Below are 17472 nucleotides of genomic sequence, written 5' to 3'. Positions count from 1 at the left end.
AGATCTTCTGAAATCTAGAATCATCTGCTGACTATCAAATAACTAGGCATTCCAATAACTGTAATAAAAGGCCTGAGGTGGATGAGTGTGCACATACGCATAAATGTGTTTTGGCAGGGGGGGAGTGTTGGGGCGGGGAGGTGGGGAAGGAGTCTCACTTAAAGCTACTAGTCATAGAAACCTTATAGGCAAAAATCCAGTAATTTAGACTTTTCAATTAGACTTGAACTAGCACATGACTAGTAAAACCAAGTATGATGAGTTGATGTAAGGATATTTACTTTTATATATTTCTATATAGGATGTTGACAATTTGTGTTTTAATGGTTTATAAAGCTTTAACCTTTTCAATCTGAATGTGGTTTTAGTAGAGATGTTCCAGTTGAGGAACCTCATATTAAGGAAGAAGTCTGGATAACACATTTTGGCGAGGTCTTTAATGACTACCCCGAAATGGCTTTTTAATCTACTTCAACCATAGTTGGTGCACTGAGGAATTCTCTCTTTAATTTACCACTCTGGCCTTCAGAAACAGACAGTGAACTCTAGTAATTTATTTTAGCCCAATGATAGAAAAAAGTTCCAGGGAAAGATTTTTCTCCCCACTGATGTTTTTTCAGAAGAATCTTGACTAGTGTCTCCAGCCGTGGCTAAATTATTTACTGTCATTAGTCATCCTGGAAGTGCAATATCACAGTTTTTTTTTTGTTTGTTTTAAAGGGGACCAAAAAAGTCCTGATTCATATAGACCTATCAATCAGTTAAATGTGGCAGGGAAAATGTATTCTGGATTTTTAATATCTAAATTTGAAATATGGACTTGAAAGGCTAATTTATGACACAAAGAGCAAAGTGGCTTTACGGCTAGTAGAGCCACACCTGACAATTGCTTATTTTATCCGATATGATTTATAAATATACTGCAGTTAAGGGTACTAGATTGTATGTGGCTTTCATAGATCTTAAGATGGCATTTGACTTTAACAGAAAAACTGTGGGTAAAATTAAGACGACTTGGGTATCGATCTAAGATTTCTGTATATTTTGGAGGTTTTACACCAAGGCAATACCTCTAGGGCAAAAACTAAAAATCAACCCAGACTGTACTATTTTCCCTACTTCTAAGGGAATATGTCAGGGATGACTTCTAGTGCCTCTTTTTAATTAAATTTTATTAATGACATGGTGTACCTTTTAAAAGACAGTAATGCCTCTCTGCCACAAATTAAGGGTAGACGTATCCTGTTATATGCCAGTAATATGGTTGTTTTATTGCAAACTCCAAGAAAGCTCTGAAGGCTGTGATTTTTCTTCATGCTATAATTCTCAAGACCAGGCTGTCAATTACGATTTTGGGACAAACCCTCTGCAAATTGAGGGAAAGACAGGAGGCCACCTTGTAGAAGTCTCTGCTTTTATGCATTTAGGGATGAAGTTTCACCATGTGGGCCACTGATCCCCTTATCATAAAGATTTAAAACAAAAGGCCCTTAGCTCTGCTCAGGGAGTGCCCTGTTTTATCCTCTTATATGGTGGGAACATAGCTGCTGCAGCACTAAGTTTTTAATGCTACAATAATATCACAGATGCTTTAGGGGGTCAAAGTTTAGTTTAGAGACCAAATGTCAGCCACAGAGAGAGTTCAAAATAATTTTGAGGAGACAATTCTCCCAGATTCTGTACTTGCCTCATTTTTACATACCAAGGTGGGTTTTTTCCCCCCTGCAAGTAGAAGATCTTGAATTGCCTTTTTTTTTTTTTTTTTTTTTAATTTTGGCCTGAATACTCCTTTTTTCCATGGTATAAGACCCTCCAATTGATTTTATTTAGGTTGGGTTTTTCTATTATTGACTTATTGTCAATATTGTTTAGTTAACTCAATCAGTTACTCAAACAGAACCACAGATATTACCCAGCAAGAAGATGTGGCTATGATTCATGATTCCAAGTTTGCCTTTTGGTTTTCTACATTTCAAGACACCCTATGTTTTTTAACTGTATTTGAATGAATTATCAAAGGCATATACTCAATTAAGATTCCAAACCATGGTAACTGCAGTCCTCAAAAGTTAGATCCTTCAGATCTTCATTTTTGCCCATGTGAATCTGGAGCACAGGAAGATTTCTCATCTTTTGAATTATTCGATTTTCCAATTTCCGAGAGCGTGGCTGATTTTATCTTTTTTGTATAAAAAGAATCTATCAGCTCAAAAGATTTTTTTAGTATTTTCTCAATGCCTGGTAGTAAATAAATTGATGGTAATTTTTGCCCTTTTAGATTATGGCTTAGAAGAGAGACATTTTAATATATTATGTGGCTGTTGGTATAGTTTTAGATCATGTATGTTTTCTGTGTTTGCAAGAGATGTTATAGGTTATCTAATAAAATTGATTAAATCTCATTGTCTATAGTCATTAAATTATCATCTAGCCCCTTTCCACAAGTTCATGGAACTGTGAAAACTTAAATAAAAAAGCTTAAAAATAAATATTTGTTGGAGTTATGAAAAATAAAAATCAGGTTCCACCAATCCTAAGTATAAGGGCTAAACTGTCAGTCATGTAAACTCTTCCATGCAGGACATACAATTGGATTTTTTTTTCCCTTTTTTAAATTTTGCAGTAGCCTGCATTACTGGCTCTGTTGTGCAATGGGACAATAGAACAGGAGAGACTCTCGGCAAGTACTGCTAATATATTGCCACATTTGTCTCTAACCCCATTTCCCCTGCTGCCAAGTTGCTTTCAGCATTGCAGTGAAGCAGACTTTCCAAGCATTTAGGGAGAAGTAACCATATGCCCTCTCCTTGCCCGAAAACTCTAACCACAAAATTCAGATTTTACATAATCTGAAGGTCACAATTTTAGTTATAGCTATACCAATCGCAAATTGTTTTACAACTGTGAAATTATTGTTGTTGCTCTTTCAGAAAGCTTTCAGAGAGCTCTCTAGAGTGAAAAAGTAAGGTGTTTTCTTCATGTTCAAAGAATCTATTTATAGAATGTCAGATGCAGTACATGAATTTTTGATCTCCTGAATTACATAAAGGTAGCACAAAAATACATTCATTTCATACACACACACAGCTGCCTTCACCTTTCACACAAAAACAAAAACCCCACAATCTCCTCTCCTTCAGAACTGACCATAGCATTTTAGAGTGGGAATATGAATATTTTCACCACTCATTTTACCCAGTTGTAATATTATACCAATCACAGACTGACCTCAAGATTTTGGAAAAAGTGTTCAATTATTTTGTCTCCTCCCCATCCCTCATCACCGGGTGGGGGGAGGTGGGAGATGGCGATCTGGATCAGCAACAGTCTCTACTGATAGAAGAGGGGAGCCCAGCTGCTCAAAATAGTGACAGCTATGCATGGATCCTATTTAAATATATAAATTGGCATATTTCCTTATAAGCTCTAAGGAATTGGACTCCCTTTATCAGTCAGAGGTTTGCCTAGACAATCTCCTCTTTCCTCCCTCCCCACCATTATTTATCTATAGAAAGAGAGTAACAACAACCTTGACATAAAATAAGCAGAGACGCTCTCCGGGTTATGCTCCCTGGGTTTTCTTTTTTTGGAGGGGAGGGGGGTGGTAAGTGTCGGTATATATCCTTGACTTACGCAAAACTTGACTTACACAAGCATTCCATTCTGGAACGCCTTGCATAAGTCGGGGAGCATCTGTACACAAAAACTCACCACTTTAACTACTTTTTAAAAAAAAAGACAAACATACATGCAGGAAGTTTCCAGGTACAGTAAATGCGATAAAGGAGAAAAAGGTTTAATAAAATTCACTGTCCTATGAGTTGTGTGCATATTTTCCTATTTATTCCTTTCTTCTAGTTACGTATGCACAGCTCACCTTTCACCCATCTCTATAACATTCCCATGCTTATTCCCACTATTGTCTTCTTTCTCTGAAAGACAGCATCACCTTTCTTCTCCTACCAACTTTCATAATCACATCCACTTCCTTGCTCTTCCATATCATTGTTCCATCTTCTAGTCTTCTATTTATGTTCTTTCTGCTCCCCAGTGACTCATGTCGCCTTTGCTCCCTCCTATATTTCAGTTTAAGATCCACCCAACCTTTCTCCCTTGTGTGCTCCATGCACACTTTGCATTTATAAAATGTAATGCCTTCCATCTGACTCTATATATTTTAAAAACTAGCTTATTCTGAACTCCCTAGAGAGATTACATCAGTGTTCTTACTCTCATTTATTATAATAAAGAAAGATTATAGATCTGATTTGCAGAGGTACTATACACCCGAAGCGCCATATGAAGTCAATGGGAGCTTCAGGTGTTCAGTGCTTTGAAAAGTCAGGCCATAACAGAGGATTTAGTAAGTTCCTAGGTGCCTAACTTTCACTGAAATTAATGGGATTTAGGTGCCTAAATACCTTTTAAAAATCTGGGCCTAAGTGACTTACCAAAGGTAACACAGGGCTTGTCTTCACTACCATGCTTCAACATAAACAGTGAAGACATGCTATAATGGGAGAGCGCTCTCCCGTCAACGTAATTACTCCACCGCAACGAGAGGTAGAAGCTATGTCAGTGGGAGAGCGTCTCCTGCTGACATAGTATGGTGTAGATACTGCTTTAAGTCGATGTAACTTGTGTCATTTGGGGGGTATTTTTTCACATCCCTGAGCAATGCAAATTACATTGACTTAAGTAGTATTGTAGACAGGCCCTAAGAAAACTCATTCTCATTTCCATTCCTTAAGAATAAGGCCACTCCTTCTCTACTGCCATCACTCCTCTTTAAAAGATTACGAGAAAATAGTAACTATCCCATTGCACTAAGCTATCAAACAAACAATTCTGTTCATAATATGAACCTCCAGATTTAGCCACACAAGGAATACACCTCAAATGCACCTCTAATGCTTTGGATGAGCTCCCTCAGCACTTTGAAATCTCCCTCAAAGTTCTCAAAGCTACAAAAGGGACTGTGCTGGAACTGGCACAATGATTTCTGATGTGCTCTTAGTATGCAACAAGGATCAGTTGAGATAATGATTTTTTTCCAAATCAACCTAAGCAACTCCTACAGTATGAGAGCACAGATAGAAGCACTAGCTAGTTAAAATACTTTAATGCTCAAAGTTCAAAGGCATCAATCTTTCAATTCACTTGAAAGATACTACTTTTCCCCTCAGGAACACTGAAATTTATTTCAATCTTGTTACTAAAAAAGGAACTCCCTCACATCCCTCCCATTTGAAAAGCACATGTGAAATGCACCTTACTAAGCAGAGTTTTATTTACAGAATTTTCCTTGTTTTTGAAGAAGAGTGTAATACCACCTTAGGTCAAGTCTACAATTCATAGTGGGCTTTGTTTTTTTACCCATATATCTATTTTGATTAGGGATATGATTTTTTTTTAAACCAAAACAGTTACACTAATAAAAGCTCTAATGTGAACACAGTTATACTAGAAGAACTATTCCCCTCGTATAAACACATTTACACCGGTTTAACTGCATCCACAATAAGGGGTAGAATAGCTTTAGTTATATCTGTACAGTGAATGCTGTGCTACTTTCTAGCATAGACAACCCGTTACAGCAGGAACACAAATTTCTTGTCTTTCATTTAATGAAAGACAATTCTTGGTTGCTTTTCCTGGCTTACCACTCCCAGCAGCTAATGAAACACATACATAAATTGCACTGTCCATCCCTCTTCCACTGCAGACATGCTGTATTTCACAACCAGCCTTGAACGAGAATCTACTTGTTCTCACTTCTTATTGCTCTGAAAGGAAGACTGATTGAGAGGCTCTGGGGCAGCAGAAGGGTAGGTTGGATGCGGCTCTCTGTCTCCCCAGACTTGCTAGAAATCAATAGGTTTGAGTCAACAACTTCCTTGGTGCTCAATTACTGTATTTACAAACAGGGCCGGCTCTGGCTTTTTTGCCGCCCCAAGCAAAAAAAACCAAAACCTGCGGACCGGCCAGAGCAGCGAGGGGCGGGGTGGGGACCACAAACCTGCGGGCCGGCCGGAGCAGCAAAGGAAAAAAAAAAAAAACAAAACGTGCCGTGCTTGCTACAGACCTGGCACCATTCCTAGCAGGGCGCACCCCTCCTCCATGCTGCTGCCCCCTACAGGGCAGCCAGAGCAGCAAAGAGAAAAAAAATGCTGCCCCTTGGAATCTGCCACCCCAAGCACGAGCTTGCTCAGCTAGTGCCTGGAGCCGGCCATTTACAAAGTTCTCTGTTCCAACTGAACGCCATCTCTCTATCTGCTCAGGTTAAATATAAACTTTCCATCTTCCCAATTTCTAGTTGTGACTTATCGCTTTCTGGTGGAGAAATCCTGTAAGAATACACCTCCCTGTTATACTTGTTTATATTTTATTTGTAAAGAGAAGGAATTATCCTACCTTTTATAGGCTTCATCTGTCTGCAGCACTGGTATGAGCTGGATCTGAGATTATTCAAGCATTCACATCATCATTGACACTTTTAGGTAGCTTTGTTGAAAACCATAGCACAGGCCTAACTGCAGAAATCAGATTAAAAAGATATTAAACTATATCCGTTTCCCTGGCAATGCAGGATTATTCCCTGGTAGGGCTGCTGATTAATCATAGTTTTAATCGCACTGTTAAATAATAGAATACCAATTGAAATATATTAAATATTTTTGGATGTTTTTCTACATTTTAATATATATTGTATTCTGCGTTGTAACTGAAATCAAAGCATTTACTATTTTTATTATAAATATATGCGCTGTAAAAACAGTATTTTTCAATTCACCTCATACAAGTACTGTAGTGCAATCTGTCATGAAAGTGCAACTTACAAATGTAATTTTTTTTGTTACATAGCAGCACTAAAAACTAAACAATGTAAAACTTCAGAGCCTACAAGTCCACAAAGGCCAGGTCCACACTACAACGTTAAATCGATTTAAACAGCGTTAAATCGTTTTAACGCTGTAACCGTCCACACTACAAGGCACTTAAAATCGATTTTAAGGGGTCTTAAAATCGATTTCTGTACTCTAGCTAAACGAAAGGAGTAACCCTAAAATCAATATTACTAAATCGATTTAGGGTTAGTGTGGACGGATATCGAAGTTATTGGTCCTATTCTTTTACTGAGCTACCCAGAGTGCACCGCTCCGGAAATCGATGGTACCCTGGGACCATGGACGCACACCACCGAAGTAATGTGCCCTAGTGTGGACGCGTAAAATCGATTTTATAAAACCTGTTTTATAAAATCGATTTTACTAATATCGATTTAAAGCTGTAGTGTGGACGTAGGCTATGTCCTACTTCTTTTTTGTCTGAGCGACTGGCTGAACAAGTCTATTTACATTCGCAGGAGATAATACTGCCCTCTTGTAATTTACAATGTCACCAGAAAGTGAGAACAGGCATGTGAATGGCACTGTTTTAGCTGGCATCGCAGATGTGCTGAAGATTCATATGCCCCTTCATGCTTTGGCCACTATTCCAGAGGACATGCTTCCATGCTGACGATGCTTGCTAAAAAAAAATAAATGTGTTAATTAAATTTGTGACTGAATTTCTTGGGGGACAATAGTATGTCCCCGCTCAGTTTTACCCATATTCTGCCATATATTTCATGTTATAGCAGTCATGGACGATGACCCAGCACATGTTATTGCGACTGAAATCAATACATTTGAAAATGTAGAAAACACCCAAAAATACTTACAATAAATGGCATTGTTTAACAGTATGATTAATCGCGATTAATTTTTTTAACCACTTGACAGCCCTATTCCTCAGTTTATTCTTCAGTGCTTTTCCTTGGGTGACTATTCCCTAGATCTCACTGTGAGGAAGTCTTCTCCAATATTCCACCTACATTTTCTCCAATTTCAGGACATGGAGACTGGATTAACCGTGCAATGATCCACTCTAGCATAAATTTTGAAGAATAACTGCTATGGGGATTAATTTCATTTTGTTTTATATCAAGGGAACTTCCCTACCCACACACATTTTCAAATACAGTCAAGTCCAAAGCATGAAGAGGGAGGGAGTCTGAGCTTGCCTCATACCAACTAACTACTTTAATATGATTAGTAGTCCAAGGAAATTTAATATTAGGGGGTAACAGGGTAACACTGTACTGAACCCAGACATTTCTTTTCTTTACCAATTTCTCAGATTTTACAAATCTCTCTTTACCACAAACATTTTTCCTACTCTGTCTGTATCCTCAACCCCCCCAGTCTGTGCATGCTTCAGTCATCGCATACTCCCAGTTTGGAAAAAGAATCTTTCCTTTTGGATACGCTTTTCCTTTTGAGGAAAGAAGGGTTGTTCATTTCTCCGTTTCATTATTCACTTACCAACCCATTAAGAACAAGGACCCTCAAGGAAGAGGCCCTTCTTCTGGCCCTGTAGGGTCTGATTTCCCTCTCTTCATAATCTACCAGTGGTGCTTCTTCAGTTACCTGTGGAACAATCCCACAGTAAAGTATTGCAGGAGCCACAGAGAAACTGACACACACCTCTTCATTTTCACTCAAACTGTAGCTGGGTCATAGCAGATTGTTCAAGGACAGGTGTGAATGTGTGAGAGAAGGAGGAGAGAAGAAAGAGAAGGGGAACAAAGAAAGTAAAGTATTTCCTTTCCCCCCACACCCCTCCAGGAATGAAGCAATCTCCCCTTTCCCTTCATTCTGTTGTCTTATTCTACCTCCTTGTCTACGTTTTTCATCCCTTTGTTAAAGCTTAGAAAAAACTGACATATACACCTCTACCCTGATATAACATGACCCAATATAACATGAATTCAGATATAAAACAGTAAAGCAGTGATTGGGGGGGAGGGGCTGCGCGCTCTGGCAGATCAAAGCAAGTTCGATATAACACAGTTTCACTTATAACACGGTAAGATGTTTTGGCTCCCGAGGACAGCGTTATATTGGGAGAGAGGTGTACTATAGAAATAATACAGAAAAAAATAGACAGCCCCACTGCAGAGGATCTAGATAAAAATCCCCAAGCAACTCAAGCAGTTGGGAAAAGGAGAAGATGCTACAACTCCTTCAGATTATTTTCTCCAGATTCTCCTTCAGGGCTCATAGACTCATAGGTCAGAAGGGACCAATATGATCATCTAGTCTGACCTCCTGCACAAGGCAGGCCACAGAACCCTACCCATCCACTTTTATAACAACCCCTAACCCAGGACTGAGTTATTGAAATCCTCAAAATTGGTTTGAAGACCTCAAGCTGCAGAGAATCCACCAGCAAGCGACCCATGCCCCACGCTGCAGGGGAAGGCAAAAAACCTTCAGGGCCCCTGCCAATCCGCCCTGGAGGAAAATTCCTTCCCGACCCCAAATATGGCTATCAGCTAAACCCTGAGCATGTGGGCAAGACTCACCAGCCAGCACCCAAGAAGGAATTCTCTGCAGTAACTCAGTTCCCATCCCATCCAACATCTCCCCGCAGACCATTGAGCAGACTTATCTGGTGATAATCCAAGATCAATTGCCCAAATTAAACTATCCTATCATAACATCCCCTCCATATACTTATCAAGCTTAGTCTTAAAGCCAGAAAAGTCTTTTGCCCCCACTACTTCCCTCAGAAGGCTGTTCCAGAACTTCACTCCCCTAATGGTTAGAAACCTTCGTCTAATTTCAAGTCTAAACTTCCTTATATCCAGTTTGTACCCATTCGTTCTCGTGCCTACATTAGTACTAAACTTAAATAATTCCTCCATCTTTTGTATCAAACAATGATTCATTAGTGTTAGAAAACGATGAGGAAGGATGGTCCAGCAATTAGGTCATGAGCCTAGGACTTGGAAAACTGGGGTTCAGGTCCTTGTTCTGTCACGTACTTTCTATGCGACTCTAGGAAAGTCACTCTGTTTAGCTTCCCATCTACAAATAGGGATAATTACTTCACCTCACAGGGGATAAATGCATTAAAGATGGTGAGGTGCTCAAATAGCTACCGAAATGGCCCCCATTACTGTAGTAAGACAGTCCAAAGGACCCCAGATGCTGTTGTCTCTTCCTCTTTCTTCCTTTCCCATACACAAACCCTGCCAAAAATCAGAACTTCCTGGACTGCAACATCCTGGCTCTCCTCCCACACAGATGATTCCCATGTTCACCTCTGATACCAGGCATAGCTTTCAATATCAGCAGACTGAAACTGACCATTCTTGACAATTTTACTGAGGTTCTAAATTGCAGCAGTGAAACTAACCATAGTATTGTTAATTTCATGCTGATAATGCTTGGAGTGAAGAGGTGCGACTTAAAATCTATCTATTTAAAGCAGAGTAAAAGACTGTTTGGATCCTCAAAACAATACAAATTTGGATTATACTGCTTTAGCAAGGTAAGGAACACGTTTAAACTCAACACCCATGATCTTCTGCACTGGTTTAACAAAATCAGTTTTAAAACTAATTTAAGTTAAGCCACCTCAAACTTCCATGTTTAACTTCCTAGGGGTCTTTACACCAACAGATTTGTACACTCTTCTCTCCTCTCTCTCAAGTTTTCTAGTTTCTGCTGCAGCACTTCAGTGAAGATGCTACTTTACCAACAGGAGAGTTTCTTCCATCAGTGTAGTCAATCCACCTCCATGAGAAGTAGTGCAGCTACACTGACCGCAGAAGTCCTCCCATCAACATAGGACAGTCTACACTGGGGGTTAAGTCAATATAACTGTCACTCAGGAGTGTGGATTCTTCACACTTCTGAGCAACATAGTTACACTGATGTAAGTTTATAGCATAGTTCTGGCCACAGATAAGAGTTGGCCAACTGGCTATGAATACCCAAGCAACAGCAAAAGCAGGGTAACAGGAAAAAGACAGAAGTGCATTGTCAGTGCACCGCTAAACATAGGTTGCCGCTCCTGCATTCTTCTTCCCACCCTTCCTGAGCACTGTGCCTTCCACTATCAGATAGAAAGTAGAAATGTTAAGGCAACCCCCCCTCTTCACACCTCTGTTCCATCAGCATTCTTTACAGAATCCCGAGTTTCCATTTTCTTAAGTGTTAAGCTCTGAAAAGACGTTTAGAAATAATTCTTGTGTCATTTTTTGCTTTCCTTGTTATTTCTAGGGACATTTGCATGACAATTATATCTGTGCGTCTTAAGAATCAGTCTTTTCATGCAGTTTGTGCCCCACTTGGGGGCATAATCTTCTGTGAGGACAACTGTTTCTACAGGAACTAGTTGTGATGTCACAAATGAGATTAATCACTTCCAAGGCAGTGCATCAGTGTTTTATGCAAATCGCTATTAAGACTTGTTCACACTTCAACTTTTAAATAATAACAAAGAAAGCAATATATTTTAAGATTGGCTAACATGGTTCATAACTATAAAAGTCTTAAGCCATTCAACAACCATTTTTAAAGAACCATGTTTAAACTACAATATTAAGAATCGTTTTAAATATTAAGCGAGATGTGGCTGAATAAAATTTCTCTCTATCTAGCTTAGGGGGTTTGCAGCATTTGCTAGAGAGCAAGTCCATCCAAGATATTAATCTTTTTGGCATTGTGTTGGCAAGTATAAATAAAGGTTTGGTATGGTTGCATACACCATTTGAACCTAGTACAAGAACATACAGATTCACACATGCACACACTGTTGAAGTACATAGCATCTACTGATTTTAGACTAAATGCAGATACCATTCAAGTTACTGTAGTTGTATACAGGGTGTCAAATGTTGAAATAAATGCTACTATTTAACACACACTGGAATGGTGTTCTCATAAAAAAATGGAGATCTAGATAAGGTGTGCTAGAAATCAGAAGATGCTACTTTACCTTCTTCCACTATTCCAATCAACGCAAAGCTTTTTTGCATTAGTTACCAAGAAGGCAGTGCGGATTTCGATTGTGAAATATATTTAACTGGGTGTCAGTGAACCTGCCCTCCTCAGTGGCCCACAAACTGCATTTAAAACTCTAAATGTGTATTTTAACATGATTGTGGTGAATGGGTTAAAGCTAAACCATATAAAACAGTATTACAAAAAGAATGTACAGTTCAATGCCATTAAACACTGATTGCCCCATCCCCACACACAGACCCAAAATCATGTTATTAACTGGTTCAGTTGTGACTCACACATGACTATGCAGCCAGCAACATCCAGCTCAGCTCTCTTCTGTTTTTAAACCCTGCTCAAAGCCCTTTTCAGACAGTCTGAACATAGTATCCACACTACAGTGATGCCTACAGAGCTCAGCTGGAGAGCATGCAGTGGAGTAGGAATTCTGCAGTGTTTAGGGTAGGAGAAACTGAAAAAAGAAGGTCCACAGTAATGCACCAATTTATGCGAACTATAGCTTTCATTCAAAAACTGGGTCTAGTGAAAACAGCTTTCAAAGGTGGCTGAAGTTCAGAGCAATATATTGTTCTGAGATGAACAGTTTGTGGTCTTGTCTATCAAGAAGAGAAAAGGCTTAGCTTTATGCTTAACATAGATGCCGAACAAAATAAAAGTTATAGGCACATAAAATATCGCAATTCCCCACAGTGTCAGTAGGTTTTTCAGTGGGTGGCACCTGCCAGCCATTACACTGACATTTACAGAGCTTAACTCTGCTAGCTCAGACACTGCACCTCCAGGCGCTCAGGAACTACCCAGCAGGCACTGAAGTCTTCAGAAAGCCACGGGAGAGGACCAGGGCACGGCTGGCGCCGGGCATGGAAGATGCCCCTTGGGGACTAGGCGGAGGGGAAGGCACAAGGCACAACAAAGAAGAGGGATAGAGCTTCGGCTTTGAGAAGGGGCAAAGCGGTGCCACTGCCGGCTGCGGAGCCAAGAACTGGTGCCCGGAGCCCAGCGCCCCCAGCCCCGGCTGGCTGGCGGGTACCTGGGCAGAGGACGGGGCAGAGGGACGCGGCTCCTTTGTTCGCCCCGAGGGCGCAGTGGCTGCGTCCCAAGTCCCCCCCACTCACCCACAGTCGCCAGGGTCTCCAAATCCTCCAGCTTGCAGGCGTGGGGCTCGGGCGGCGCCGGGGAGCCGGAGCCCGCGGGGCTGGAGGAAGGGGCGGGCTGGGACTCGCCCGTCCCCGCCGCCTCGCAGCCGCCGGCGCTTTTCGCCCCCACTTTGGCCTTCACGGCGCTGAGCGTCTCCATGGGGTCGGGGGCGCGAAGTTCGCGTCTCCGGAGCCGGCGCGGCCGCTCCCCCTTCAGCAGCAGCAGGGGCGGCTGCCCCGCCGGGCCAGTTCCTGGTTCAGTCTCTCAGCGGCTGCCGGGCTGCCCAGCATCGCGCCCCCGCCGCCGCCTTCCTACCCCGAAGCACCAGCAGCAGCGGCAGCCGCCCCCGCTGCGCGCCCTGCCTGGCTGCCCGGGCCGCCTCTCCCGCCTCCCGGAGCCGCCGCGCAGACAATGGGCAGCCCGGGCGGGCGAGGCTAGCGCTGAGCCGCACGAGGGCGGGAGGAGGCGGGGCGAGGTTGGGTTTCCTGCCGCTGCGGCACAGACAGTCCCGGCGAGGGAGGGAGGTGCCCGCGGCACCACAGCGTGGAGCGGGGTGTCTGCTCATCCCCGCCGCCCTGTGCAGAGCCAGCCCCCCCCGCCTCGCCCCACCTGGCGGGACAAGGCGTCCTCGCTGCGCTTCCCCCACCATGGGGTGGGGGCAGTAACTGGCTGGTGCCTTCATAATCCAGATGCCCGCCCCGCGCACACGTTTCAAACTGCGGCTCTTCCTCCTAGCCGGGCAGCCCCACCTCCGCGGACACCTGAGGCTGCCGCTCAGTCTCTCACCGCCCCCGCCACCTGGTAAACCAGACAGGACTGGGCAGGTTCGGGGGGGCTTCCCTTGCGGCGCCCAGGCTGCGAGTTGGCTTCTCACCGCCGCGCGCTCCCCCCGGCCAGAGAAGTGTCTGGTAAGAGAAAACTTCTGATCCTGTCACACGGGGACAGCAATCAGTCCTGCTAGGCACAGCTATTCCCCACTTTCTGTGCTTCGCAAGTGTGCATATGGTGTTAAACGATTGCATGGTGTTCAGTGGCAGACATATTTAACCCTTGACATGCTTTACATAGTCAGGGGTGAGGTATTGCAATAAATGCCCTCAGACATGGACTAAAAAGGGCCCTAACTTCTCCGGCTGACACAGGGTTAAAATATTTGCCTGCAGTGGGTACCCCTTTCTCCTTACAATTGTTTTCACACTTAAAACATTATGAAAAAACTAATGAATTCATCCACGTTAGAATACACTATAATGTATATGTAAATTAACTACTGTATAATACTTAAATTGGATGCAGGTGACTACACAAGAATTAGGCCCATTGCCTTTCTGCAGGGGTAGACCTCACCATTGATGCAAAAATGGTTACTAATTATAATAAAAGTAACTTTAGGTTATTACAAACTTTTCTGCATCTTTGCTGAATTTTAAGAGCTACTTTATTTTCATACACATGATGCTGATTATTAATATAGTAAGCCACTTCCTTATACACATCAATATTAATTGGACATTAATTGGCAATTAATTCGTTACCTGCCAGTGCAACTCCTTACTATAAGAAGAACCTCTACAAGGATTAGTAAGGGAGTGGGGCGCACAATATCTTCTTTGATGACCATTTTAGTTTAAAGACTCTCAAACAATTTGTTTAAAAAATATTTTTTTGAAAGATGAAAAACCTTTACATAGGAAATAGGCATATTTGGACTCATTTAAAAAAGAATTTCAACTCTTATTAAACCCAATAGAACTAAAGGGATCTCAAAATGAGCTGAATAAAAGAGTTAAAACTCAAACTTTAAATATGACCTGAGAAATTCCCACCACAGACAAAGTCATTTACAACTCTGCTACATATGTATTACCAGACAGGATCTTCAGCTGCTGAATATGCAGTCAAGACCTTCCCATGAAAGTGATGAAGTAATCAAAAGGTAACAGCAGCTGATATTTGAGCCAAGACTTCTACCCTTAATGAGAACAGAGAAAGAGAGCAATATAAAACTCTGAGTTGACAGACCAATAGAACAGCACTTTCATCTGCTGGCAATAGCTCACCTTAACTGATCACTCTCGTTAGAGCGTGTATGGTAACACCTATTGTTTCATGTTCTGTGTGTGTGTGTGTATATCTTCCTATGATATTTTCCATTCATGCATCCGATGAAGTGGGCTGTAGCCCATGAAAGCTTACGCTCAAATAAATTTGTTAGTCTCTAAGGTGCCACAAGTACGCCTTTTCTTTTTATGGATACAGACTAACATGGCTGCTACTCTGAAAACTTTCATCTGAGTACACTCTTCTCAATTTAGCCTGTTCATTTCATTTCTACAAGCAAGCAAAATAGCAACAAGGCACTAAACCAGGGGTAGGCAACCTATGGCACGCAGGTCCTGGTCGCCGATCCAGGGGGCTCTGCATTTTGATTTAATTTTAAATGAAGCTTCTTAAACATTTTAAAAACCTTATTTACTTTACATACAACAATAGTTTAATTATATATTATAGACTTATAGAAAGAGACCTTCCAAAAACGTTAAAATGTATTACCAGCACACAAAACCTTAAATTAGAGTGAGTAAATGAAAACTCGGCACACAACTGTTGAAAGGTTGCCAACCTCAGCACTAAACAAAGAAGGTGATAACACAGCATCAAGATGAAGCAACCATCCAGCCCAGTGCTGTTTCTGTGATGTGATCACCAAGATTTTTGAGATGCAGTTTGCAAAAGCACTGTCAAGGGATTAGATGGATTTTTTTTCTTGAAATGGTTTTAATGGAATATTGAAATGCCATTGTAATTTAAGATATTAATAGCTTCTCCTGTTAAACATTAGGCTGTACTCCTGGAAAGGGTAAATAAGTGAGACTTGGTAAACAAAGAGAAATAACAACATTTGATTTGATTCTTAGTATTAATTAGTTGGCTACTCAAATGGCTTCTTTTTAAGGACTTGGTTAAGATCACTTACCTCTGCCCATTTATAAACTGTTTAGGTTATCCATGATAAACCAAATTGGATTCACTAACCCTAAACAAAATTCCTTTGCCTGTCTATAAACTTTTAGCAAAAACAATGTGGGTCTTTGTGGCACCTTAGAGATTAACAAATGTATTTGGGCATAAGCTTTGGACAAAACCCACTTCATCAGATGCATGGAGTGAAAAATACAGTAAGCAGTATAAATATTACAGCACATGAAAAGATGGGAGTTGCCTTACCAAGTGAGGGGTCAGTGCTAACGAGGCCAATTCAATTAAGGTGGAAGTGGCCTATTCTCAACAGTTGATAAGAAGGGATGAATATCAAGAGAGAGAAAATTACTTTTGTAGTGCTAATGAGGCCAATGCAGTCAAGATGGACGTCACTCATTTCCAATAGTTGATAAGAAGGTGTGAGTATCAGCAGAGAGGAAAATTACTTTTTGTAGTGACCCATCCACTCCCAGTCTTTATTCAGGCCTAATTTGATGGTGTCCAGTTTGCAAATTCCAGTTCTGCAGTTTTTCATTAAAATCTGTTTTTGAAGTTTTTTGTTGAATCACCACTTACACAAATACATCCCTAGAACACGGTCTAGGAGTATTCTGTCTGCTACCCAAGATCCATAAACCTGGGAATCCTGGCTGTCCATCATCTCAGGCATTGGTACCCTGACAGCAGGATTGTCTGGCTATGTGGGCGCTCTCCTCAGGCCCTATACTACCAGCAATCCCAGCTATCTTTGAGACATCACTAACTTCTTGAGGAAATTACAATCCATTGGTGATCTTCCAGAAAACACCATCTTAGCCACTATGGATGTAGAAGCTCTCTACACCAGCATTCCACACAAAGATGGACTACAAGCTGTCAGGAACAGTATCCCCGATAATGTCACTGCAAATTTGGTGGCTGAACTTTGTGACTTTGTCCTCACCCACAACTATTTCAGATTTGGGGACAATATATACCTTCAAGTCAGTGGCACTGCTATGGGTACCCACGTGGCCTCATAGTATGCCAACATTTTTATGGCTGACTTAGAACAACACCTCCTCAGCTGTCATCCTCTAGCATCCCTACTCTACTTGCGCTACGCTGATGACATCTTCATCATCATCTTCATCATCTGGACCCATGGGAAGGAGGTCCTTGAGAAATTCCACCAAGATTTCAACAATTTCCACCCCACCATAAACCTCAGCCTGGACCAGTCCACGCAAGAGATCCACTTCCTGGACATTACAGTTCAAATAAGTGATGGTCACATAAACACCATCCTATACCGAAAACCTACTGACCACTATACTTACCTACATGCCTCCAGCTTTCATCCAGACCGCATCACACAATCCATTGTCTACAGCCACATTTGCTCCAATCCCTCAGACAAACAGCTACAGGATCTCTATTAAGCATTCTTAAAATTACAATACCCACCTGGTGAAGTGAAAAAACAGATTGACAGAGCCAGCAGGGTACCCAGAAG

The 17472-nt window shown here is 41.5% G+C and overlaps 1 protein-coding gene across 2 annotated transcripts in view; it reads right to left on the bottom strand.

Annotated features, from left to right (window-relative positions):
• The window catches only part of PRKX (protein kinase cAMP-dependent X-linked catalytic subunit), a 107885-nt gene extending 94560 nt beyond the window's left edge, over positions 1-13325 (bottom strand). Inside the window, exon 1 of one of the 2 annotated variants that reach the window (XM_050964297.1) lies at positions 12974-13325. In XM_050964297.1, the coding sequence (XP_050820254.1) occupies positions 12974-13154 (181 nt within the window). In that variant the 5' untranslated portion in view covers positions 13155-13325. Of the gene's footprint in view, positions 1-6414; positions 6458-12973 lie in introns of those variants that run through there. The other variant, XM_050964314.1, reaches the window with a different exon arrangement.
• Positions 13326-17472: the final 4147 nt, after the last annotated feature.

Source organism: Gopherus flavomarginatus, chromosome 1 (genome assembly GCF_025201925.1).
Source record: "Gopherus flavomarginatus isolate rGopFla2 chromosome 1, rGopFla2.mat.asm, whole genome shotgun sequence".
In the NCBI taxonomy this organism is placed as follows: Eukaryota; Metazoa; Chordata; order Testudines; family Testudinidae; genus Gopherus; species Gopherus flavomarginatus.
The sequence above is the reverse complement of the archived record's forward strand: the minus strand, read 5'-3'. Positions and strand labels throughout refer to the sequence as shown.